Source organism: Oryctolagus cuniculus, chromosome 6 (assembly GCF_964237555.1).
Source record: "Oryctolagus cuniculus chromosome 6, mOryCun1.1, whole genome shotgun sequence".
Taxonomy (NCBI): Eukaryota; Metazoa; Chordata; class Mammalia; order Lagomorpha; family Leporidae; genus Oryctolagus; species Oryctolagus cuniculus.
In genome coordinates this window covers 63,805,362-63,828,550 of record NC_091437.1, presented here as the reverse complement: position 1 = coordinate 63,828,550, position 23,189 = coordinate 63,805,362, and the positions used below count along the sequence as shown (strand labels likewise).

The window sequence follows — 23,189 nt, the reverse complement described above, 5'->3', positions numbered from 1 at the left end:
GCTGAGAGAGCTGCTGTGAATCGGCTCATGTGACCCTGAGCTCCCCCTGCAGGGGCAGGAGGCCAAGCGTCTCCCTCGGGAGCCCCAGCAGGGGGCTGTGGGAGGGTGAGGAAGCAGCAAGGCCTCTTCCTGAGTGTGTGCAGCTTCTAAGCCTGCCCAGTGACCGGCGCACTTGGGACCCACCAGCAAAGGAGGTGCCAGCTGCTCAGGGGTCCGGGGAGGCGCATCAGTTTCCAGACTGGCCTTGGCACTGAAGCTCTTGAGGCACGGGCCTCAGGGGCGCACAAGCTGCTGGTGACTACAGCACGCCCGGGCCGCATGGCGGGGATGACCCTGACCGCGTACACATGCAGGCTGGCAGAGAGCCACAGGGCATGCAGGGAGGCGGGACTTGGCTCTTGGATGCCAGCCAAGGATGATGACTCGATGAGATGGGCAGTGGGCAGCCACAGTCAGTTCCTGAGCAAGGGGACGACGTTCAAAAGCCACTGAGGAACAGTGTAGAAGGTGAAGGCAGAGGATGCAGTAGAGGCCAGGGGGCGGGAGCCCACCAGGGAGGGGGGCGCTGGGCCCCATCCTAGAGGAGGGTGGGCAGCATGAAAGAAATAAAGCCAACAGGAGGGCAGCAGGGTGGGGGCCGGGCTGGGTATGCCTGTGGGAGGGGCCTGAGTTTGGGAGCAGACCCCAGCCCCACCTGTGAGGGCCAGGACCTGCCCAGTACTGGCAGGCAGCAGGCAACGGAGCCAAAAGAGCAGAAAGCTCGCAGGACAGACAGGGAGGGCAGTGCCAGCCACGGTTGGCAAGGCTGCTCTTGACTGGCCTTGGGTGCCAGCAGGGATCTAAGCTCCAGCAGGCAGCAGGGAGCCGTGGCAGGGTGTTGAGCAGGAGGGTGTTCTGAGGGAATCTGTGTTTGAGGGAGGCTGGTTCTGAGGGCACAGGGACTCTGGGCCTCCAGGCCGTGGACAAAACCAGGTGCCCCTCCCTGGACTCCCTCAAGAGTAGTGAGGCCCACCCCAACTGTGTGGGAAGTAGCTCTGGGGACCCTGAACCCTGCTGCAGCCCAGCTTTCCAGGGACTGGGCCCCTGGGCGAGGGGCTGGGTGGCAGTGAGGGGAGGAGGCCCTGCCTGGCCACTGACCAGCCTCACTTCCGCACACAGGGTCCTCCCGGGCCACAGGGGCCCCCGGGGCCACCAGGGATGCCCGGAGCCAAGGTTAGTGCAGACGCATCTGCATGGTCCCCCACACCCCTTTCTCCAGGGCCCACCTCCCCTCCCCTCTCCGCCATGGGACCTTCTGCTTCTGCCATGGTGGTCCTGGCCTGGCTGCTGGGGATTCAGAGAAAGGGATCTCCCTTTTCTAACCAAGCTAAATCCCTGGAAAGTCTCTCTCACACATTTAAAAGCTGTGATATCACAGTGCCCCCCACCCAGATGCCCGGAGCTATGCCTGTGGCTTGCGCCTTTTGTTTTCAGGCACCCATTTTTCCCAGGGGAAGCAGCCCCAGACTTGGAAGTCAGAAAAGAGCTGGGCCTGGCTCTGTTGTTCCTGAGCTCTGGGGCCTGGAGCAAATCATTGAGCTTCCTGAGCCTCAACTTCCAGCTATGGACGACAGCCATGGGCCACATCACCCCCGCCACCCAGGAAGGGCAATGAAGGAGAGGAGGCTGTGGGTGCCTGTCATGGCCCTGGGCCCCCAGAGAAGCCCAGCCGCAGAGCTGTGGGTGTTGCCAGCCAGGGAGACCCAGTGGAAGCCGCCCCTTGGGTCTTGAACCCCTGCGGGGCCCAGGGAGGCACAACCGCTCTCACCCTCTGTTCCCTTCCAGGGCGAGCTTGGCCTGCCCGGTGCTCCTGGAATCGATGGAGAGAAGGTCTCTGGGCTTTTCAGCTCCTTGGCAACTCGGGGCCTGGTGTCAGACTGCGTGTGTGTGCACATCACATGTGTGTGTCTGTGTGCATGTGTGCCCCTATGTGACCATCACCCTTGGCATCTCTGGGTGTATTTTCACTGCTGGTCCCCAGGGTGGCAACTGGGGTATGCATCCTTGGCTGAGAGAGAGAAGGCAGCGGTTGGAAGGGTATTTGGGGGTTGAGATGTGGCAAAGAGTCGCCACTATGGATGCCCTGAGGGGCTGTCCCTGTCTCCTCTGCCCCCCACCCCGAGCCACCTGCACCCCAGTGTGCAGTGAGGCATGGATGGGATGCTCCCTCCCTGTCTCTCTCCAGCACCCCCACTGCATTCAGCCAAAACGCCCAGCTCCTTGGCCTGGAGGCAAGACCCACAAGGAGAAAGCAGGGGTCTGGCCCTGCCTGGATGAAGTGTTGGGGATCCTCCAGGGTGGGAGAAGGGGGAAGGCCTGCTGGGTCCTACTGACCTCTTGTTTCTGTGGCTTTCAGGGTCCGAAAGGATCGAAAGGAGACCCAGGAGAGCCCGGGCCAGCTGGACCCAAGGGAGAGGCAGGAGAGATGGGTTTGTCTGGCCTCCCGGTATGTGCCTGGGCAGGACCCCACCCTGCTTACCTGCTATTCTGAGGGTCCCAAGGTGAAGGTGTGCCCATCACAGGGTGGCTTCTGGGGGCTGTGAGGAGAGCAGGGAAGCAGCCGGGTACGCCCCAGCCGGCCTTGCAATCCCTGCACCCAGCCCAGCCCTGGCCCTTGAAACCATTAAGGGAGTGAACCAGCAGATGGAAGATCTTTGTCTCTCTGTCTCTCTCTGTAACTCTGTCTTTCAAATAAATAAATCTTAAAGAAAAAAAAGCAGTCACTGACACCCCTCACCTCACAGCCACGTTCACCCCTGAGGACCCCTTGGCTGGAAGGGGCACTGGGGTTTGAACCCTGGACTTTGTACTGCAGGAAAACAATCTGTGTTCCGGTAGTGGGCTCCCTAAACAGTCCACCTGCCACGCGGGGCCTGCCGCTGACTTAGGGGACACTTTCTAGGTTGCAAAGGCCAGCTTACCTGGCCAGCTCGTGGGGGCAGTGGCCCAGCCCCGGGGTGGTGGTTTTGGTGATGGGGGAAGGACTCACAGGCCCCCCTCTCCTGCAGGGCGCTGATGGCCTCAAGGGGGAGAAGGGAGAGTCAGCTTCCGACAGTCTCCAGGAGAGCCTGGTAAGGGCCCCCAACACCAGCCCAGGCCAAGTGAGGGCCCCGAGGATTGCGACACACAGGCCACTGGCCTGATGCAATGCAGGGCCGTGGGAGGGGGAGGGAGAGAGCCCAGGGAGTGTGTCAGCCAACTCAGCTCATCTGAGAACCAAAAGGCTGGGCCCCTCCCGTGCTGTGCCTTCCTGGGACAGGTAGTAGCCTCCCCAGGAGCACTCCATGCAGGCCGGGAGGGATGGTGGCACAGTGAGTCACTGACCTGTCTCGGGACCTCCTAGGCCCAGATCATAGTGGAGCCAGGGCCTCCCGGCCCCCCCGGCCCTCCGGGTCCCATGGTAAGGATGTGTGGCTTGAACCAGAGGGTGGTGGGAGGAGGATAAGGGGTCTTGGTGGGGCAAGCAGGGAAGGGCGGCTGAGCCCAGGGCATGGCCCTGCCCTGCACCCAGCGGGACACGTTTCTGATTTGCCTTCTCCCCCTGCAGGGCCTCCAAGGAGTCCAAGGTCCCAAGGTAAGAGGGTGGAAGCTGCCTTGCTAGCTGAAGACACAGCTGGGCAGTTTCAGAAAGCCTTGCCGGGGCACAAGGCAGGGCCCCATGCTTGGTCTGGCCCCAGCCCTCGGTCTCCCAGAGTGAACATCCACTGGTGCCTGGCCCCCCTGACATCCTGGGAGGCAGCGCCCCACCTCCACACTAGGCCCTGTTCTTAACTTCGTCCCTCTGCCAAGATCACAGTCCTTCTTCCCTTCTTCTCCGGCCCCTCCGCCCAGCCCTGCGCCTCCCTGCCCTGTACACCCCCTTCTCCCTGTGCGCATCCGTCTCTCCACTGCCCACAGCCTGAAGCACCAAGGCTCTGATAGGTGGTTGTGCGTTACACAATGTCCGTGTTCTGGGCTTTAACTTAAAGCAGCCGTGGGGAGGGCCCCTTGGCCCGCCTCCTTTCACGCCCCACAGCCCGTTTACCCTGGGAGGAGAGCGCAGCTCTGCCTCCCCAGCTCTGGGGGCAGACAGGGGAGGCAGTGGTGGAATCCTGGATCTGAGTGGGGCAGATCAGGTGGTCCCACCACATGTGCTGCCTCTGGTTCTGTTTTGTCCAAGGCTCTCCCTGAGCAGGTTTAGGGAGAGGCAGCTGCTGTCCAGGGTCCGAGGCTGGGGCTCAGAGACCGGCCCTGCTCCTTCCCAGCTGTGGTGCTGGGCTCTTGGCCTGTCTGTGCAATGGGCGTGACCATAACCCCCTCCCACAATGACTGGAGGGCAGGGCTGGGTAACAGTGCACATCCCCAGCTCCTCCTATTCTACCTGCTGTGGAGTGAACTGAGGCCAGGCCTGCCTCAGCCTAAGCACTGCCCCTCTGCCAAGCTCAGTGTGCCCTGCCGTCTCTCTGACCCTTCCCCTCTCTGCTTCCAGGGATTAGATGGAGCAAAGGGAGAGAAGGGCGCATCTGGCGAGAGAGGCCCCAGCGGGCTGCCTGTGAGTGTCACGAGCCCTGTGTGTCCCTAGAGGTGCTGGTTCCTGTCACTGTCATGCATCTTGACCATGCCTTTTCCACCCAGGGACCTGTTGGCCCACCAGGCCTGATTGGGCTGCCGGGAACCAAAGGAGAGAAGGTAACACCTTATGTGGATACATACATACACCCCCACCCATTGTGACCACCTGCCCATGGTGCCACTCAGCCCTGGGGGCCTGCCCCATGTCCCACTGGGTCCCTGCGCTCAGGGCCAGGGTACAGGCTGCATGGATACCATTCTGACCAGACCTGTGCGGTGGGTCTCCCAGTCTCCAAGTCTGTAGCCAACTCACAGCTGTGCTCCCAGCCCCTCTTCCCCAGTCCTTCTCACCCACTCTGTGTCTCTCCTCAGGGCAGACCCGGGGAGCCAGGACTGGATGTAAGTGTCTCATCATTCACTGTGAGTGACTGGCTCCCTCCCATGTGTACCATCTGCCTCCGTGTTGCTCAAACAGCAGCCTGGCCTGGCTGCCTCAAGGGTGGCCCCTTTCCCAGGGCTGGGGCGACAACTGGCTAGTCCCCTGTGAGTGCAGAGCCCAGAGCAGGTGCTTTATGGATGGAGGATGGATGGATGATGCATTGTGGCAGGCAATGGACGGACGGGCAGTGGACAGACAGCAGTGGATAGATGATGAATGGATGGATGGGTGGATGGATGGATGGATGGATGGCAATCGATGGATGGATGGGTGGATGATCATTGTAGTAGGGAGGTGGGGAATGCAGCAAGGAACCACTTGCAATACCCTAGTAAGAGCTGATGATGCTTCCGCCAGGACAGTATTGTGGGAAGGAGAGAAACAGAATGATTAGCCCAGTGTTGGCTGTGTCAAGTCTTTTTTGGTAGCTTAGGTAGAAAACATTTAAGCCAGTTTAAAGTGGCTTAAAATTACTTCTACCTGAAAAGTCTGCAGGTTCAGCACGTAGCTCCAGGGCACACCTGTGTCAATACAACGCAGCCTTTGACCTCTCCTGACTCTGCTTCCCTGTGTGGGATTCATGCCTAAGCTCCACGTGGAGCTGGGGCAGAGCTAGCAGCCCAGGCACAAATCAAGAAGGATAAGTATTTGCCTCCCTCTGCTGTTCCAGAGCACGTCTCATTGGCCTCAGTTGAGCCTGAACCTGCACAGAAGCTTGGCCATAGAAATGCAGTGCTCTGATTGGCCAGGGCTGATCACGTGCTTGGCCCTAGGGCTGTGGTTGGAGTCAGTGGATCGCGAGAAGTGAGGGTGGTTCTGGGGGAGATCGGGCAGCTGCTGAGAGGGGCACAGTGGCCAGAGGCAGGTTGTTCCCGCTAGACGTTAGGGAGAGAGTTTGCCTTGGAGAGCGACCGGCGATGAGGAGGAACCCAGCCAGGGTTTCTGGCTTCAGGGGCTATTGGTGAAAAGGAACAGCAGAGACAGTGCTGCACCCAGCTCAGGCCCTGGACCCAGGGAGGCAGCTGGGGGTGGAGCTGAAGACTCCCGCTGCCTTCTCGGTCAGACACCTGGCTCCCAGTGGCTTCTCAAAGCCACACCCACCTGATCCACCTGGCACACCCCAGGTCTCCCTCCACTCCGCCAGGCCTAACTGAAGCAGGGACCCTGCCAACGGCTTCCTTTGATTGCACCGCCCCCCTTGATAGAAGAGCCCTTTCCCCAGGAAGCGCCTGCCCATCACGGAGCACTCCACTGCCCGTCCCGCTCCACGTGAGGGAGGGGGCACCTCAAGTCCATTCCTCCATCCCTGGCATCCGGCCCACAGCCCTGTTCCTAGTAGATGCTGAGTTGCATTGGTTCAGTGGTTGCACAGACGGACAGATGGACAGGTGGGTGTATAAGAAATTGAGCTGAGAAGTGGGCATTTGACCTAGCAGTTAAGATACCTGTGTCCTGTATCAGAGTACTGGGGTTCCATTCCTGGCTCCAGCATCCTGCTCATGCAGACCCTGGGAGGCAGTGGTGTAGAGTCCCTGCCTCCCTCCCGGGAGACCTGGAGTGTCGTCCCAGCTCCTGCTCCAGCCCTGGCACAACCCTGTCCACTGCGGGCATTTGGGAAGTAAATCAACAAATAGGACCTACTGTCTGTCTGTCTGTCTGCCACTCAAATAAACAATAAATTGATCTGAGAGTAGAGAACGGAAGTCACCATTTCTCAGTCATAAACACCCAAGGCTTCCTAGGTCTCTGCCCCCAGCCAAGCCTGGGCCACTGCCACCTGCACATGTTGGTGGCAGGAGAAAAAGTCGCTTGCTGACAGCTGCGCCTGAGGACTTGCACCCAGAGACACTGACTGCTCTGGAGGAAGCAGGGCTGGTGCCCTGGTGCCCGGTTCCCAGCAGCTGGGGCCTGGCCAGTCTGTGCCAGGAGCAGAGGGAGGAGGGGCAGAGACGGATCCACAGCGGCAGGCTGCCCCCGAGTCTCAGGCTCACGTTGAACTTTGAATCCCTTGTCAGGGCTTCCCTGGACCCCGAGGAGAAAAAGGTGACCGGAGCGAGCGTGGAGAGAAGGTGAGGGCAGTGGGAGGAAGCAGGGGGCGGCAGGCAAGGGTTGGGGAGGGGCAGGGGTCCACTAAGATCGAAGCTGTGGGCATCATGGCCACGGACCTGGCCAACGCCGCCATCCTACCATCTCCCTTCTGTGCAGGGGGAGCGTGGGATCCCCGGCCGGAAGGGAGTGAAGGGCCAGAAAGGCGAACCCGGACCGCCAGGCCTGGACCAGCCGTGTCCTGTGGTACGTGTCAGAGCAGCGCGGGACCACCCCCACGCCCACACCCACGCCCGGCTCTTCAGCCTCCAGCTTCCTTATCCTCAGAGTTCAGGGGCAAGCCCAAGAGGCCATGGCAGCCCCTTACCAGGGTGCCCATACCACTGCTGCTGTTGCCACCATCACAGCCCCCTGTGGCTCAGGCCCTGCCCCCTCCTCCAGGACGTGGCTCTCTGTGGAGGTAGAGGCCCAGCCATGGGGCAGAGTCCATTTGCCAAGGTCTTGGCCTATTTACTGAGCCCCAGGGCAACCCAGCTTGAGTGGGGACCCACCTTGGGCCACCCTGAGCTAGGGATGGACAGGAACCAGACCAGTGAGTGACATCGGGGCACCCTGGAAGGGGCTGGGCCCTGTGGGGGGAGGGGCGGGAGGCCACAGGCAAGCTGCTCTGCAGCCAGGATCAGGGTCAGCAAGTGCCCAGCCCCCGTGGGCCCTGTGCTGGGCCCCAGGCAGGGTTTGTCCCCTCTGGGCTCGCTGGAGACCATACAGGGCAGCCGGCGGTGGGTGGGAGCTCCCTATGCTCTCTGGGTGTCTCTGCCTGCCCTTCCATCCTCTCTTTCCCAGAGGCATCTGGCCTGGGGTGTCCACCTTCTCCACGGCCCCAGTGTGTGCCCCTGAGCCCCCTGGGCCATCCTTCCCTCCTCCCCACTTGTCTCTTTTCCTGCTCCTCCCCTGACTGCCTTACAGGCCACCCCACTCCCCAAAACAACCAAAACCCAGCCTCTTTTTCCCGACAGCAGTGAGGGTTTCCGTGTCAGGCTCCTCCAGGAGAGCCCCAAAAAGAGAAACACATCACCAGCATTTCCATCCTGAAAGTCCAGATGTCCGTGCCTGGCCCCGAGCGAGGGCCGCCCAGTCCCGCAGCCTGCCATGGGTCACGGCAGCCTCAGTTTGCCCATCCCTGCAGTGGGCGTGATGACCTCTCCCTCCAGAAGGTGTTGGGCAGTCCCTGAGAAAAAGGTGTGAACAAAATGGCGTGTATACACACACACACACACACACACACACACAGGGCCTTGAGCAGCCAGGGGCCATGGGTGCCCTCGGGCAGCTCAATCCCTGGACCAAGATGTCCCTGCAAGCAGTTTACCTTTGTCTTCGAAACAGGAGCATCCTCGCTGCGGAGGCAAGCATGGGGCGCCGGGCTCCAGGGCCCTGGCCAGGGGCAGTGGGCCTTGCCCTGTGGTAGGCAGCCTGGCCTGCTGTGTGCCGAGTGTGCCCTGCCCCTCGCGTGTGCCTTCCTGTCCATTTTGCCCTTCCCCCACCTCTCCTTTGGTCCCTGGGCTGTGTCCCTGCATGTGCATGGGAGAGTTCCAGGAGCTGCTCTGTGTGTCTGAGGCCCGTGCAGGACCAGTGCCCGGGAACAGGGTGGAGTGTTGGCTGCTCCTGTGTGCCCTGGAGGCTGTGTGTTTTGTCCCCGCCAGCCCGCCACTCTCTGGGCACCCTGCTTGCCTCTGATGGCTCAGTGGACATCCTGACAACCTGAGCCTGCCCTGCCTTGGCTCAGATCCAGTCCCTGGGCCCAGAATGGCCGGAGGGGGTGGGGGTACCATCTCTGGGTTGTCCATAAAGCACTCTTGGAGGCACCCCTGCCCAAAGGTTGAGAGCCCCTGGGCTCCTGAGGTGAGGGGCAGGGGCTCTGTCACAGCTGCCAGGCAGGAAGCCGCACAGTCCTTCCATTACTCCACTGGGGCCCTTGCTTCTTCCTTGTTTCTTTTCTTTCTTTCTTTCTTTCTTTTTTTTTTTTTTTTTTTTTTTTTGGACAGGCAGAGTGGACAATGAGAGAGAGAGACAGAGAGAAAGGTCTTCCTTTTGCCATTGGTTCACCCTCCAGTGGCCGCCATGGCTGGCACGCTGTGGCCCGCGCACCGCACTGATCCGAAGCCAGGAGCCAGGTACTTATCCTGGTCTCCCATGGGGTGCAGGGTCCAAGTACTTGGGCCATCCTCCACTGCACTCCCTGGCCACAGCAGAGAGCTGGCCTGGAAGAGGGGCAACCGGGACAGAATCCGGTGCCCCGACTGGGACTAGAACCCGGTGTGCCGGTGCCGCAAGGCGGAGGATTAGCCTAGTGAGCCGTGGCGCCGGCCGGGGGCCCCTTGTTTCTGACCACTACACAGGTGTCCCCACAGATCGCACTGGGAGCACACTCAGGACTAGTGCGGTGAAAAGCCATCGGGTGCCCTTGAACCTGCTACCCAGATGGACGGCAGAGGCACCTGGGCTGCCATCCCCACAGGCCGGGGAGGGATGGGAGGGCCTAGAGCACTGACCACACACCCGTCCGAGTCACTGCAACCTTCTTCCTTTCCAGGGTCCCGATGGGCTGCCCGTGCCCGGCTGCTGGCATAAGGTACCTGGCAATGCAGGGTCCTCTGGGGTGGGCTTGGAGGCATGGAGGGGTGGGCCGGGAGTCTGTAGCCCCCTGCACAGTGACTGGACCACACTGCCCTGTCATGAGCCTGGCTTGTCACTCCTATCACAGGGCTGAGGCTGCGGCTGGGGCTGGGGCCTGGGGTGACTGCAGCTGCTCCGTTTGGTCTCCTGGGCCTTGGTCGGTGCTCAGCACAGCCATCAGAAGTTCCTTGGACTTTGCCCAAACTGTCCCACTGAGGGGAGCCTGGGAGGAGAGGAAGAGGCCGTACCTGTTCCAGAGGGCATGGCCTGGACGGGGGATGTGGCCCAGACAAGACTGGGGCCCCCAGTCACCTTCTGTCTTTCCCTCCTCTTCCAGTGACCCCAGATCCAGCTCACAACCTGTACAGACCCGTGTGGACATTTTGAATTTTTGTAAAACAAAACAGTAATATATTGCTCTTTTATGCAATGCACCACCTGTGGCCTTGTAACATTCAGAAGTGTCCGACCCAGCCCAGAGCCGTCAGCACCGGAGGCTGGCGAGAGAGGGGACAAGCAAGCACAGGATAGCTGTGTGCTTGGGGGCCCCTCCTCCAGGACTTGGCTTTCCTGGCGAAGAGACGAAGGTGGCTGTGCCTGGCTCCCCTGGGCCTTCAGCCACCTGAGCAGCGAGGAGGCTCATTGCTGTCCCACGGCCACGGGGGGCGGCCGCTGGGAGCCCTGGAGTCCACAAGTCACGCTGCCCAAGAAGGCCCAGGACTCGACAGCAGCTGCCACTGCTCCTGGACGTGGCCTCCAGCAGCTGCCCCGGCCCCAAGGAGGAGGGAGTGGAAAGTTGCCTGTATGGCTCACTGCCGCCTTGCTTGGTGGGCTCAGGAAGCCGGCCTGCATCAGGGACACGCGTCCTCTGGCCACACCTAGAAGCCACACTCTGATGCAGAACCAGCTGCTGGAGCCCCTTGATCCTCGAGCGTGGCAGACAGAGGGTCCCAGGGTGGGCCTGGCTGCCACTTCCTGTCACATCACCCGGAGCAGGGACAGATGGGGCTTTTGCAGGGCCCAAGGAGACAGACCTTCAGTCAGAGCTGTGGCCTCACTGGTTCCGAGTGTCCCGCCCAGCCCTGTGGCCTCCCGGCCAGACACCATCATCGTGATGAGTTACGCAGACAAATGAGCCTCAGGGCCGGCTCCCAGCTGGCCCGAGCAGGGGCCTGCAACCACCCCTGGCAGGTGTCCCAGCTCCCAGCAGCCAGCTCCTCCCTGTCTGTGCTGTCGGATAGCACTGCGTGTAATAAACTACCACTGTGTGCTTGGGTGTGCCTGTCCTTGCAGCCTGCCCTGGGCGCCTCGGGCTGAGATACCAGCCTGGCCATTACGAGGTGGGGACAGGCCGCAGAAACCAGAGAAGGGTTGCAGTGTGAAGTTCAGAAGGCACAGACATGACCAGGCCAGCCAAGTCCTCTGGCACTGGGTCATTTCTGTCACCAAGCCCCCCACGTGGCCCTCCATTGTGGTGACCAGGGACTGCTACTTCACAAGTCACCCCAAAACCCACTGCCACACAACTATCACCATGCCTGGTTCTTGCTCACGGCCCTGGGGTTCATGGGCTCAGCGGGGTGCTGCTCGTTCAAGTTCTCTCCATCTGGTGATCAATGCTGGCTGTCATTTGGGACCTCACATGGCTGGAACACCTGCCTGGGGCCCCTGCTGTTGGCCTAGCTTCCTTCCCGGTGCGAGCAGGCCAAGCCTCTGACATCATACAGGGTCGCATTCTGCCAGGGTTGGAGGCTCCTCCCGACTCAAGGGGCTATAGCTAGACCTCGCCTCCCACTGGGAAAACGTCGACACCCTCCCTTAAGGGGAGATGTGGGGTCACAGGTCTTGCGATTATTTCAGAAATGCCACGTGCCACCTCATCCATAAAATGGGAGGGCAGCCCTCCCCCAGACCCTGACATGGGACATCCTTGTTAAGCAGAAGAGGCTGGGGTTGGTGCTGTGGCACAGCGGGTTAAAGCACAAGCCTGCAACACCAGCATCCCATAAGGGCACCGGTTCAAGTCCAGGCTGCTGCACTTCTGATCCGGCTCCTTGCTAATGCACCTGGGAAATCAGCAGAGAATGACCCAAGTGCTTGGGCCCTTGCACCCACATGGGAGACCCAGAAGAAGCTCCTGGCTCCTGGCTCCTGGCTTCAGATTGGCTCAGCTCCAGCCATTGCAGCCATTTGGGGAGTGAACAGCAGATGGAAAACCTCTCTCTGTAACTCTTTCAAATAAATAAAATAAGTCTTTAAAAGAAGAAGAGGCCCTGGCCACACACTGGCTAAGGAGGGAAGAAATGAGGGTGCGTCCAAAAATTCACAGAAAATGGAATTATAAGGATATTTTGATACAAAGCTTTTTAAATCATATCTGGAAATGCATATCGTGCCTGCATTTCAAAATCTTTTTTGCAACAGAATAAACTTACACCTTTTAAAATTTTGTTATTCATTTATTTGGGAGACAGAGAAACAGTCAGAGATGGATGAATACAACTCCCGTCCTCTGATCCACTCCCCAAATGTCCACAATGACCAGAGCTGGCCTAAGCTAAAGCTGGGAGCCCAGGACCCAATTCCTTGAGCCAGGGTCTGCATCAGTATGACAGGGAACTTGGAGTCAAGAGCCAGAGCTGGGAACTGAATCCAAGTGCTCCGGCATGGGACACGGGTATCTTAATTGCCAGGCTAAATGCCTATGCCATACCTATGTTATTAATTCCATTTTCTACACATTTTTTGAAGTGCCACCATATGTCAAGTCCCTTCCTCTGTCTCCCTCAGGGCCAAGGGACAAGTGGCTGGCCACACTGCTTGGCAAATTGCCTTAGACATCAGAAAACCAGAAGTAGAAGAGAAACGGTGGGGACTGATGGCAGAGTCACCCCTGGGTGTCCAGGCTTCCTTTAGGGTTCCAGCATCACCCCCAAAATGTGCTCCCCTGTTTGTGGGTCACGCCTCCCTCCAGCCAGGAACCTCTCTTGACCCCCTCACTGACCCTGAGAAGGACAGAACCTCTGTGCTAGGTGTCACTGTGTCCAATGTGCAGATGGCAAAATTGAGGCCCAGAGAGGTTCAGCGCCTGCCCGGGGATGCTCAGTCAGGGCAGGTGGCTCGGATCAGGCCTCTTGCTGTCCCCTCCTCTGTAAGCTGCTGGCAGCCCCAGGATGCTAAATGACTGGCAAATGGAACTCGGTGGGGGGTGGGGGAAACACCCAGGGGGTCCCTCTCCTGCTTCTCGGCCCATTGCTGCCTTGGTATGGTGTCAAGGCTGTATCCTTAGACTTGCAAACTTCAAACTGCAGAGCCTGGGGTAGGACAGTGAGGACAGTGTGGCCGTGCAAGAGTGAGAGTGGGAGCGCCCGCGCCCACCCCCGCGGAGTCTCAAGGACAGGACTGGGGGCAACTCTGCCTCAATGAGCCCCCTCTGGAACTCACCGCTGAACTCACCACAAGGTCCCCCAGCCCCTGTCACAGGTGAAGAGTGAGGGCTTGCAACACACAGGTCTCCCCATACCTCCCCCTCCTCATCCCAGGGACACCCCTGGAAACACATGGGGTGCTTTGGGCTGTCACAATGATGGCCACACCTGAAGCCTGTCGCAGGAAGTAGGAGAATTCACCAGAGCACAGAGACAGCAGAGCTGGATTTACCAAACGCACCACAGGGAAGCCACAGGCAAGCAGGTCAGGTAGGGGCTGACCCCTGCTGCAACACAGACTGGATCGGAGTGGTACACCCGCAGCGGCAGTGCCGTGGGGCTGACAGGTGCCACATGCTTGCAAGGGAGCAGCAGGCTGGACAGCCAGAGGCCTCTCAGACTCAGCCAAGAAGCATCTAGTATTTCCTAAGTTAGGGTGAGTTTTCCACGGTCCCTGAGGTTTTCCCAGGCAGGTGATTTGCATCTATGGGCAGAGCTGCAGAGGGGACACCACCAAACGCCCTGGGCCACCCTCCACACCACCCTTGATACCACCCCAGTGCAGAAACACCATGCCTGGGCTTAAACCTTGGCTGAGTCACTTCCTCCCATGCCCTGACCTCTCGGCCTTTGGTGTTGCCTGGAAACCCAGGCGGAAGACGATGGACAAAGGATTGCTTAGCACAAGGCCAGAGGCAGGAAGAAGGGGAGGCTTCCTGGTAGTGTCGCACCCCCTGCTTAGATCTTCCTGGAAAAGCCTGCTACGACCTGCAACAGTGTCACCTCCTGAGGCTGGACATCCTGGGAGCATGGGCCATGCAAGCCGGGCCCAGCTCAGCTTCTCTTCTGCCTCTCCTAGGCAGGAAAAGTCCCTGCATGGAGCAGGCTTCCCTGAGCGGCTGCTGCTGGGGCTGGGAGGGGAGGAAGAGCGGCCCCAAAGAGGACTCTCAGACACACAGGCCCCAGGGGCCTCCACCAGAGGCAAAGCCGGTACCCTGAGAAAACCAGAGCCCAAAGCTACACGTACATGGGCGAGGATAGGCCTCTTGGTTAATTGGGTTAGAATTTTCTGTTTTTTCCAAGAATCGTGTAAAAGGTTCAATTCCGTTTAAAATGAAAAATAAGCAACTTCAGTTTGGGAAAGTGGGTAGGATGGGTGTTTGGCCTAGTGCTTAAAAGATGCTCACAGGGACGGCTGCATTCTATATCCAAGGGCCTGGGTTCAAGCCCTGGCTCTGCTTCCATTCTGGCTTCCTGCTAATGCACACCCTAGGGAGGTGGTGGCTGAAGCAGTCAGGTCCCTGACAGCCAGACCCAGACCCAGACCCAGACCCAGCTCTGGGCCTGGACCTCTTGGTTAATTAGGGGAAAAAAAAATTTTTTTTTTCAAAAATCGTGGCTTTTGCTGGCGTTTGAGGAGTGAACCAACAGACAGGAGATCTTGCTCGCTCTCTGCCTCTGTTTCAGCTTGTGCCTGCCTCTCAAATGAATAAAAGTGTTTAAGCTGGATGGATGGTAGTAATGGTCACACACAAATGTGAATGTATTTACTGCCACAGAATTGTACCCTTAAAAACAGTTAAATAGTAAAATGAACTGTGTTGTATATTTCACCATAATAAAAACAAATAAGAAACTCCAACTGCTCTTTAATAAATGCCCTAAGCAGGGGTGGGCTTTGTGGCACACTGAATTAAGCCACCAACTTTGGGCGCCTGCCTCCCACATCAGGCCCGTCTGAGAGGCCAGAGTCAGGGCTACTCCCCTTCCCCTCCAGCTTCCTGCTAACACACACCCTGGCAGGCAGCCAGCGATGGCCCAAGAACTGGGTCCCTGCCACCCCCAGGAAGACCAGGATTGAGTTCCCAGCTCCCACCTTCAGCTTGGCTCAGCCTTGGCTGTTGCAGGCATCCGGGGAGTGAACCAGCAAATGGAAGACCTTTGTTTTTGTCACTCTGCCTTTCACATAAATAAATGTTGTGGGTTTTTGTTTTTGTTTTTTTTAATTTTTAAAGTAAATGCCCTAAGCATTTTACAAATGAAGGCTGGGAATCCTGCAGAGGTGAGCAGAGGAGGGGCAAGCAGGAACCTCCCCTCCCACCCTCTTTCAAGGGGTCATCAGTCTGGATCTCACATGGGCTCCTTGCTAATGTGCCTGGGAAAGCAGTGGAAGATGGCCCAAGTGCTTGGGGCCCTGCACCCACGTGGGAGACCCGGAAGAAGCTCCTGGCTCCAGGCTTCAGCCTAGCCCAGTCCTGGCCATGGCAGCCATTGCGGGAGTGAATCCGCGAATGGAAGACCTTTCCCTCTTTCTCTCTCTCTCTCTCTCTCTCTCTCTCTCTAACTCTGATTTTCAAATAAAGAAATCTTTTAAAAAATAAAACTTCTCTCTCTGTCTCTCTAACTCTGCCTGTCAAAAAATAAATAAATAAAAATAAAATAAAGGAGAGCCACCAGCGCCCCACCCCAGGAGGGGCTGCCTCTGCTCGTCCAGCTCCCAGCCTCTTGGAGGCCTGTTCTCCTCACTCTCCGGGTCCAGGTGGGGTCCGTCACCCCAATAGGCTCGCTCTTCATCTGGGACCAAAGGCCGTTCGCCCTGTGGGCCTTCTCCCTGCAGAGGTACCACAGGGCTCAGGAAACTTCCTGCCCAAACGGCTCAGGTCTCCTGGCTCCGAGGTACCTCAAGCTCACCCCGCCTGGATCCCAGCGGGAATCCTGGCGCCCTGAAGGCCCCGGGCTCCCCTGCTGCTCCTTCCCGGGGCCAGAGGGCCTCGGTCTTGCGGCGGGAGGGGGGCACCCACGCGGGTGTGCCGGCAGACACCCTGAGCCAAAGCGCGCCGGGCCGCTCGGGGCGGGCCCCGCAGAGCGAGGCGGGCCCGGCCGGGCCGGCCCGGGGCGGGGCCTGCAGAGCGAGCCCGCGCTGCGCCTCGGCGCCGGCCCACGCCAACGTCATGGCCGCGGAGCGGCGCGCCAAGGCGGACACGCTGGCCCTGCGCCGGCGGCTCCTCAGGTACCGCGGCGGGCCGGCGCGGGGTGGGGGGGACGCGCCCGCGCGACGCAGGCGCACGACGCACGCGGGCTCCGGCGCGGGCCCCGCGGGGCCTGTCCCTGGTCGCGCCGAGCCCTGGGTGGCGGCGCCGTGGGGAGGCCGCCGTCTCGCCCGACAGGCAGCCTTTGCCCCTGGAGGAGCCCTGTGCCCTGGCCCCTGGGCGGGCTCGCCGCTGGCGACGGCCTGGCTGCAGAACCACCCGGGAAGGGGCCTCAGACCGCTCTTGCCCTGAGTGCGCGCAGGAGCCCCGGACTGGCCCGCAGAGGGGACAGCAGGGGCCCCTTGGTGCGTCCAGGGCCGGAAGCCAGGACCTGCTGTGGTTGTCCACCCCACCCCCACCCACAGCACAGCCTCAGGGGCCTCCCGCCCATGCAGACGAGGGAGCGCCGCCACAGAGGGTTAAAATGACTTAAGAAATAATTTAAAGTTTTGATAACTTCTTGCCGCTGCTTCCTGCTTTACTTTGGGGCGGGGACTGGACAGGGTGTCGCTCAGGCAGGGGTGGCGGACCTGTCCCCTCGCCTGCCTCCCACAGCGCTGCCTGCAGACTCTTTTATCCTGAGGCTCCTGTTAAGATTGTCCGAGGCCAAGGGCAGTACCTGTATGATGAACAGGGGGCAAAGTACCTGGATTGCATCAACAATGTGGCTCACGGTCAGTATTGTCCCTGGGGCCGGTGGGGCAGGAGAGGAGGCAGAGACTGTGCACCTGGCCCCAGGGTGACCCCAAGGTTGCAGAGAGGTGTGGAGACCCCGGTGTGAAGCTGAGGGGCCGCCCGCACGCGGAAGAGGCCCGGTTTGTGGTGCAGCTGTAGGAGGCATCCAGCCAGAGGTGTCAGAGATGCAGGTGTGTGGTGCCAGTTCCACGTGGAACTGAGGCAGGTGGTCCAGCGCTGCAGATGGCCTTGGCCATGGCTCAGTGTTGGCCCCTGGGGGCCATCTCAGATGCTGGGCAAGGCAGCTGACCCAGGAAACTTAGCAGACAACTTGGAGGTTAATAGAGTAGAGATTAAAAGTGGGACGTCTGGTCCTCCACTTGGTGGGCTTGGGCGAGGTAACCCATTCTCTGTGCCTTGCTTTGCCCTCTGCTGGATTCGCGACACTACTAGGGAGCCGCTTCAAGGTGTTCACGAGGACTGAGTGTTGCTTTGCTAACTTGTCTGAACGGGCCTGGCGCTGGTGAGCTCCCAGTACTTGTTCCTGTTATTAGCCTCGGCGAGCCGGATCACCTCCAGCCCCAGGACGAGTGAAGCCAAACACTGACAGCCAGCCCTACCCGCTGCCTGTCTCAAGCAGAAGGCACCAGAGAGCCCCTTAAAGACAAGGTTTTTTCAGAGAGAGCTTCTGCCAGGATCTCGGGGATCCCAGAACTGGGGGCTCTCCTCCCCCTCTGCCTGCCCCTCCCTCTGACCCCTCCCCTCCTGTGACTCCTCCCCTTCCTGCCCCACCTGTGACTCCTCCCCCTCCCTGCCTCTCCATGTGACTCCTCCCCTCTCTCTGCCTCTCCCTCTCCCTCTGTGACTCCTCCCCCTCTTCCTGCCCCTCCCTCTGTGACTCCCCCTCTACCTCCCCTCCCCTTGTGACACCTCCCTGCTTCCTGCCTCTCACTCTGTGACTCTTCCCCTCCTGTGTCTCTTCCCCTTCCTGTGACTCCTCCCCCTCCCTGCCTCTCCATGTGACTCCTCCCCTCTTCCTGCCTCTCCCTCTGTGACTCCTCCCCTCTCCCTGCCTCTCCCTCTGTGACTCCTCCCCTCTCCCTGCCTCTCCCTCTGTGATTGACGAGTGTGACGGGCTGGGGGAGGCCCAGTGGAATGGGCTGAGTGGAGTCGGCTGTGTGATGGACATGGCCCTCTTGCAGTGGGGCACTGCCACCCTCTCGTGGTCCAAGCTGCACACGAACAGAACCAGGTGCTCAACACCAACAGCCGATACCTGCACGACAACATCGTGGATTATGCGCAGCGGCTGTCAGAGACCCTGCCGGAGGAGCTCTGTGTGTTTTATTTCCTGAATTCTGGGTAAGTGGACTGTGGCCAGCCCCCAGCCGGAGGGTGAGACGGCAGAGAGCAGCGTTGCTCCGGGTGCACAGCCTGGTGTTGCCGCCTGCATGTGACTCCGGGAGAGGCTGCCCTGCTGCTCCGGCTCCCACGCTGCCCAGCTGTGGACTTGGCTTGCCCTGGTGGGACCCAGCTCCTGGTTTCCTAGAAAAGGATGCCCAGGCTCTCGTGCAGGGTCCCTGTTGGGGCCTGGTGAGGTAGCGTCCAGTGTGCTGCTCTGAGACTTGGCGTAAGGAGTGATTCTTCAAAGAAACAAAAAGACAGAGGGGGCTATTGTCGGGAGGAGGCATACAGAGTACAGTGAGGCCTCTAAGCTTTGGGAGGGCCCCACCTGTCTGGGGGGTTAGGTAGACTTTCCTAAAAGAAGCCACGTTAAGCTTAGGGCTCGCGAGGTGGTAACTAGAGAGGAGGAAGGAAGCGTGCCACCTGCTCCATCAGAAGTACTTTTGTCAAGGTTGGTGTCTTGCACGGACCATCTTGTGCAAAGGCCCAGTGGCAGGAAGGGGCATGGCACCTTGGAACCCAGGGAAGGTCAAGGAGGAGAGGGCGTGAGCTAACACCGGGAGGGAGCCAGGGCCTAGTCAACCAGGCGAGGAAGCGCTTCTTCCCCCCAGGAGCACCGGAAAGCCATAGGGAAGTGATGTCAGGGCAGACGGCAGACAAGAACAGGCACGGTTAGGTGCCAGTTGGGGTGCCAGGTGAATGGTGATGGTAGCACACACTGGAATGGCAGGCAGCGCAGAAGCAGGCAGGTGGTCACAGCATACCTGCAGGAGTCACAGGCAGTGGCATTTGTGTGATTATCATTGCTGCTTGCATAGTACAAGGTACTCTGAAAGGTCCGTGGAAAGTGGAATGAAAAGATACATTTAACTTAAAAGTACAGAGAATTTTTCAAAATTCATGCAAGGGTTTCTGTACTGCGCTTTTTCCATGAATGTTTTGCAGTCCTCACACTTGTCAGCTGCCCCCTTTCCCCACCACCAGATAACTTCAGGGAGGTGGAATTTAGCATCCACCCCTCACAGATGAGGAAACAGCAATTCAAGGAAAGAAACTAGCTTGCCCACGGTCATCCACCTGGGAGACAGCAGAGTCAGAACTGGACCCTGTTGGGGCAGAGCGGGGAGCTGGGCCAGGAGTCGGCGCTGCTTCAGCAGTGGCAGAGGAACATTCTTTGGATCCCAGTGGCTCCCATGTTGCCACATCTGATTGTGGGTCCCAGTGGCTTCCGTGTTGCCCGTGCGGTGATCTGTGTGGGTCCCAGTGGCTGCCATGTTGCCCGTGCGGTGATCTGTGAGGGTCCCAGTGGCTGCCATGTTGCCCGTGCGGTGATCTGTGAGGGTCCCAGTGGCTCTCACGCTGCACGTGCGGTGATCTGTGAGGGTCCCAGTGGCTCCCACGCTGCACATGCGGTGATCTGTGTGGGTCCCAGTGGCTCCCACGCTGCACGTGCGGTGATCTGTGAGGGTCCCAGTGGCTGCCATGTTGCCCGTGCGGTGATCTGTGTGGGTCCCAGTGGCTCCCACGCTGCACGTGCGGTGATCTGTGAGGGTCCCAGTGGCTCCCACGCTGCACGTGCGGTGATCTGTGAGGGTCCCAGTGGCTCCCACGCTGCACGTGCGGTGATTGTGGGTCCCAGTGGCTCCCACGCTGCACGTGCGGTGATCTGTGAGGGTCCCAGTGGCTCCCACGCTGCACGTGCGGTGATCTGTGAGGGTCCCAGTGGCTCCCACGCTGCACGTGCGGTGATTGTGGGTCCCAGTGGCTCCCACGCTGCACGTGCGGTGATCTGTGAGGGTCCCAGTGGCTCCCACGCTGCACGTGCGGTGATCTATGAGGGTCCCAGTGGCTCCCACGGTGCACATGCCGTGCTCTGGTTGCTGCCCGGGCCTCACCTGCTCTCAGAACTGCTCAACAGAGTTAGCTACCTCCCTGGAAGTGCTTCTAGGACACTGTGCCTGCTGCTTTGCCGCCAGCATCTCTGGCCAAGTCCTCTACCCCTCTGGGCTCTTCCTCAGCTGCTTTTGCCCACCGACCCCCTTCCTGTGTGATCTCATCCCGTCCCTTCACCCATGTGTTGGAGCTTCCCAAATTTACATTACGAGCCCAGAGGCTTCCCAGGTGTTCCAGACACAAGGTTCTCACTGCCTGCTTTATTTGACACGCATCTCCAACTTCTCATGTCCAAAAGGTAATCAAGTTACCTTCCACAACACGTGGTCTGGGCCCACAGCAGGAGCCCAGTCCCCTGCCCCAGGCCTTCTCAGTAAGACCATCTCCGCTCATTGCCACCCTCACCCCGGCTCAGGCATCACAACTTACAGCTCTGCTCAAGGCCGAAACCCCAGCATGTGTCGGTCCTGGCCCGTCCGCCCCTGCCTGCCTCCCAAACCCCTCCGCTCCTCGCCACCCCTGGGCCAGCCCTCACTGTCACCTGGGCAGCCTCCCCAGAGGTCCCCTCGCTCCCACTTTGATTCGCGTCTACTCCACCAGACACACACAGAGGCTGCCTCCTGACACGGGAGCTGGGGGCTGTGCCCCTTCCCTGAGTACTGTCCCTCTGCGGCTTTGCGTGGGCACTCAGAGTCCAGGCTCCTTCCTAGCCCTGTGACCATGGCCCCTGCCAGGCTCCCCCTTGGACCCTGGCCCCCTGAGCACGCTGCACCCTGTTCTCTACCATGGGACCTACAATTGTGGCTGTGGCTCGCCTTGCCGGCGTCACCTCCATCCAGGGCTTCCCCCAACCGGTAAGGGCGCCGTGACAGTACCACGGACAGCCCCTCACAGCGGTTTCCTTTCCCCTGGTCCTGGAGGCAGGAAGTCCAAGATCAAAGCCTCGGTGCCTTGGCTTCCCACCGTGTGCTTACGGGGCGTTCTCCTCCACGCAGACGCCCAGGGGTCTCTGTGTGCATCCAGGTTTCCTCCTCTGATAAGGACGCCAGTGCGAAGGGAGCGGACCACGCCCTCACAGCCTCCTTTCTACCCCATCTTCTTGCTGAAGGCCTTATCTGCAGTTACAGCCACACACAGGGGCGAAGGCTTCCACGTGTCAAACGGGGAAGGGGCAAAACGCAGCCTCTAGCACCCCTTCTCTAAAGCCGGGCCGCTTTAGGACCCTGGATCGCTTGTAGCGCTTACCGAAGTGCCGTGTACTTGCTCGTTCACTCTCGGGGCTGTCGAGACACACCCGGAACATGAGCTCCAGGAGGGCCCAGCGCCTGGGAGGCAGTGGACGTTTACCACGTGGCTGAGCAAAAGCCCGGCTGAATGAACTCCAGAGAATCTTCCAGCTGCTGGAAGGGTCCCCTCGGCCGTGAGCATTCCCCTTTCACAAGTCCTCGGACACCTGTCCGAACCGAGCCCACCTTCTCTGCTGCAGGTCAGAGGCCAACGACCTGGCCCTGAGGCTGGCCCGCCAGTACACGGGACACCAGGACGTGGTGGTGCTGGACCAGTAAGTGCGGCTGCCCGCTCTGCTGTTTCCGGAAGCCAGGCCCGCGCTTCCTTTCCAACAGCCAATGAGGCTTTGACCTTGGGTGCTTCGAGAGGGAGGAGGAGGGCCTGGCCCCAGGAGGGAAGCGTGGCGGGCAGAGACCAGGCCCCAGAGATACCTACCAGGCGGGGCTGTCCCCCTAGCCACTGACTGGAGGGGAAGATTCCAGGGAGCAGTGTTGTGAGGGGTAAAAGCAGGTGTCCATTCCACCCCGGCATGGTTCCCACGTGTCAAACATCTGATGTACACAAGACCCAGGCCCAAGCTCACAGCATTAGCACATCCAAGGTTGATTATAATACTGAAGATTCAGTGTGACCCCACTTTACAGAGGGGAAAACCGAGCCTGCAGAAGTTATATGATAGCAGCCTTGCAGGAAGTCTTGCTGGCCCTGAGACCCGGGCTTGTTCCCAGGCCAAGGAGACTAGAGGGCTGAGGCAGAGTGGGGGGCCTTCCCCATTTGTTTTTGGAGGTGGTGGGCAGTGATCAGGGCTGGGCTGGGGAGTCTGCGTCTCCTGGGCCCTCACCCGCCCCTCTTCTCCACAGTGCATACCACGGTCACCTGAGCTCCTTGATTGACATCAGTCCCTACAAGTTCCGGGACCTGGATGGCCAGAAGGAGTGGGTGCACGTGGTAGGTACCGCCCAAGTCGGCACCATGTCAGAACCCAGTCCCCAGCCCCAGTGACACGGCAGTGACACGGTGCTGTCTCCCTACAGGCACCCCTCCCAGACACCTACCGGGGCCTCTACCGGGAGGACCACCCCAGCCCAGCCGCAGCCTATGCCAGTGAGGTGGAGCGTGTGGTCCGCAGCGCACAAGAGAGGGGCAGGAAGGTAATTGCCGCCTCCTAAGCAAGAGCGAGCCTGCCCTTGAGGAGTCGGGGTGGTGGGTGGCACGGGGGCTAGTTCACTGCTGAGGACATGGCCCAGGCTGTCTGGGGTGAGCAAGAGGGGCCCCTTGCAGGAAGCATTGCCCAGCTGCAGGCGTGACAGGAGGGAGAGAGAGGCCGCTGAACAGGGGGCTGCCCAGGAGGGGAGGGACCCCCAAGCATGGGACCCTGCAGGACAGGCGGGAAGTGGAGCTTAGAGAGGCAGGCCCATCACTGGAGCCCCAGTGCTGCACTGAGCACCTGGAGCCTGGACCCTTAAAGCCTCAGGGAGCAGGGGAGGCCCCTCCGAGGGAGGCCAGTGGGCCTGCAGCAGGGTTTTATGGCGGTGGGCTTGGATGGCACGGCCCGGGGGCAAGCACTGGGAAGAAGCTGGGGCAGGCCATCCCCAGGCAGTGGAGCAGAGACAGGAGACGCGGTGCACACCCCGGAGAGAGGAGGCTCTGAGCAGCCGGAGTAAGGCCCTCAGCAAGGCCTCCCCTCGCTGGGTCTTCCCAGCACAGGATGGATGCAGGGGT

General features: G+C 60.0%; 2 protein-coding genes across 7 annotated transcripts in view; both read left to right on the top strand.

The window, feature by feature from the left end:
* The window catches only part of COL23A1 (collagen type XXIII alpha 1 chain), a 314,350-nt gene extending 299,529 nt beyond the window's left edge, over window positions 1-14,821 (top strand). The window contains exons 16-28 of the mRNA XM_008255487.4: window positions 1,159-1,212; window positions 1,825-1,869; window positions 2,396-2,485; window positions 3,048-3,110; window positions 3,383-3,439; window positions 3,587-3,613; window positions 4,508-4,570; window positions 4,654-4,707; window positions 4,963-4,989; window positions 7,045-7,098; window positions 7,235-7,321; window positions 9,669-9,707; window positions 10,089-14,821. Of these exons, the coding sequence (XP_008253709.1) occupies window positions 1,159-1,212; window positions 1,825-1,869; window positions 2,396-2,485; window positions 3,048-3,110; window positions 3,383-3,439; window positions 3,587-3,613; window positions 4,508-4,570; window positions 4,654-4,707; window positions 4,963-4,989; window positions 7,045-7,098; window positions 7,235-7,321; window positions 9,669-9,707; window positions 10,089-10,091 (663 nt within the window). The 3' untranslated portion in view covers window positions 10,092-14,821. The remainder of the gene's footprint in view (window positions 1-1,158; window positions 1,213-1,824; window positions 1,870-2,395; window positions 2,486-3,047; window positions 3,111-3,382; window positions 3,440-3,586; window positions 3,614-4,507; window positions 4,571-4,653; window positions 4,708-4,962; window positions 4,990-7,044; window positions 7,099-7,234; window positions 7,322-9,668; window positions 9,708-10,088) is intronic.
* Window positions 14,822-16,036: 1,215 nt separating this feature from the next.
* The window catches only part of PHYKPL (5-phosphohydroxy-L-lysine phospho-lyase), a 26,777-nt gene continuing 19,624 nt past the window's right edge, over window positions 16,037-23,189 (top strand). For 4 of the 6 annotated variants that reach the window (XR_011389919.1, XM_051843702.2, XM_051843700.2 and 1 more), the window contains exons 1-6: window positions 16,038-16,189; window positions 16,764-16,882; window positions 18,086-18,245; window positions 21,667-21,741; window positions 22,328-22,415; window positions 22,502-22,618. Coding sequence is in view for 5 of the 6 variants with exons in the window: in XM_051843702.2 (XP_051699662.1) it covers window positions 16,131-16,189; window positions 16,764-16,882; window positions 18,086-18,245; window positions 21,667-21,741; window positions 22,328-22,415; window positions 22,502-22,618 (618 nt within the window). In the remaining variant the exon portion in view is untranslated. Of the gene's footprint in view, window positions 16,190-16,763; window positions 16,883-18,085; window positions 18,246-21,666; window positions 21,742-22,327; window positions 22,416-22,501; window positions 22,619-23,189 lie in introns of all 6 variants that reach the window. The other 2 variants (XM_051843704.2, XM_051843703.2) reach the window with 2 other exon arrangements.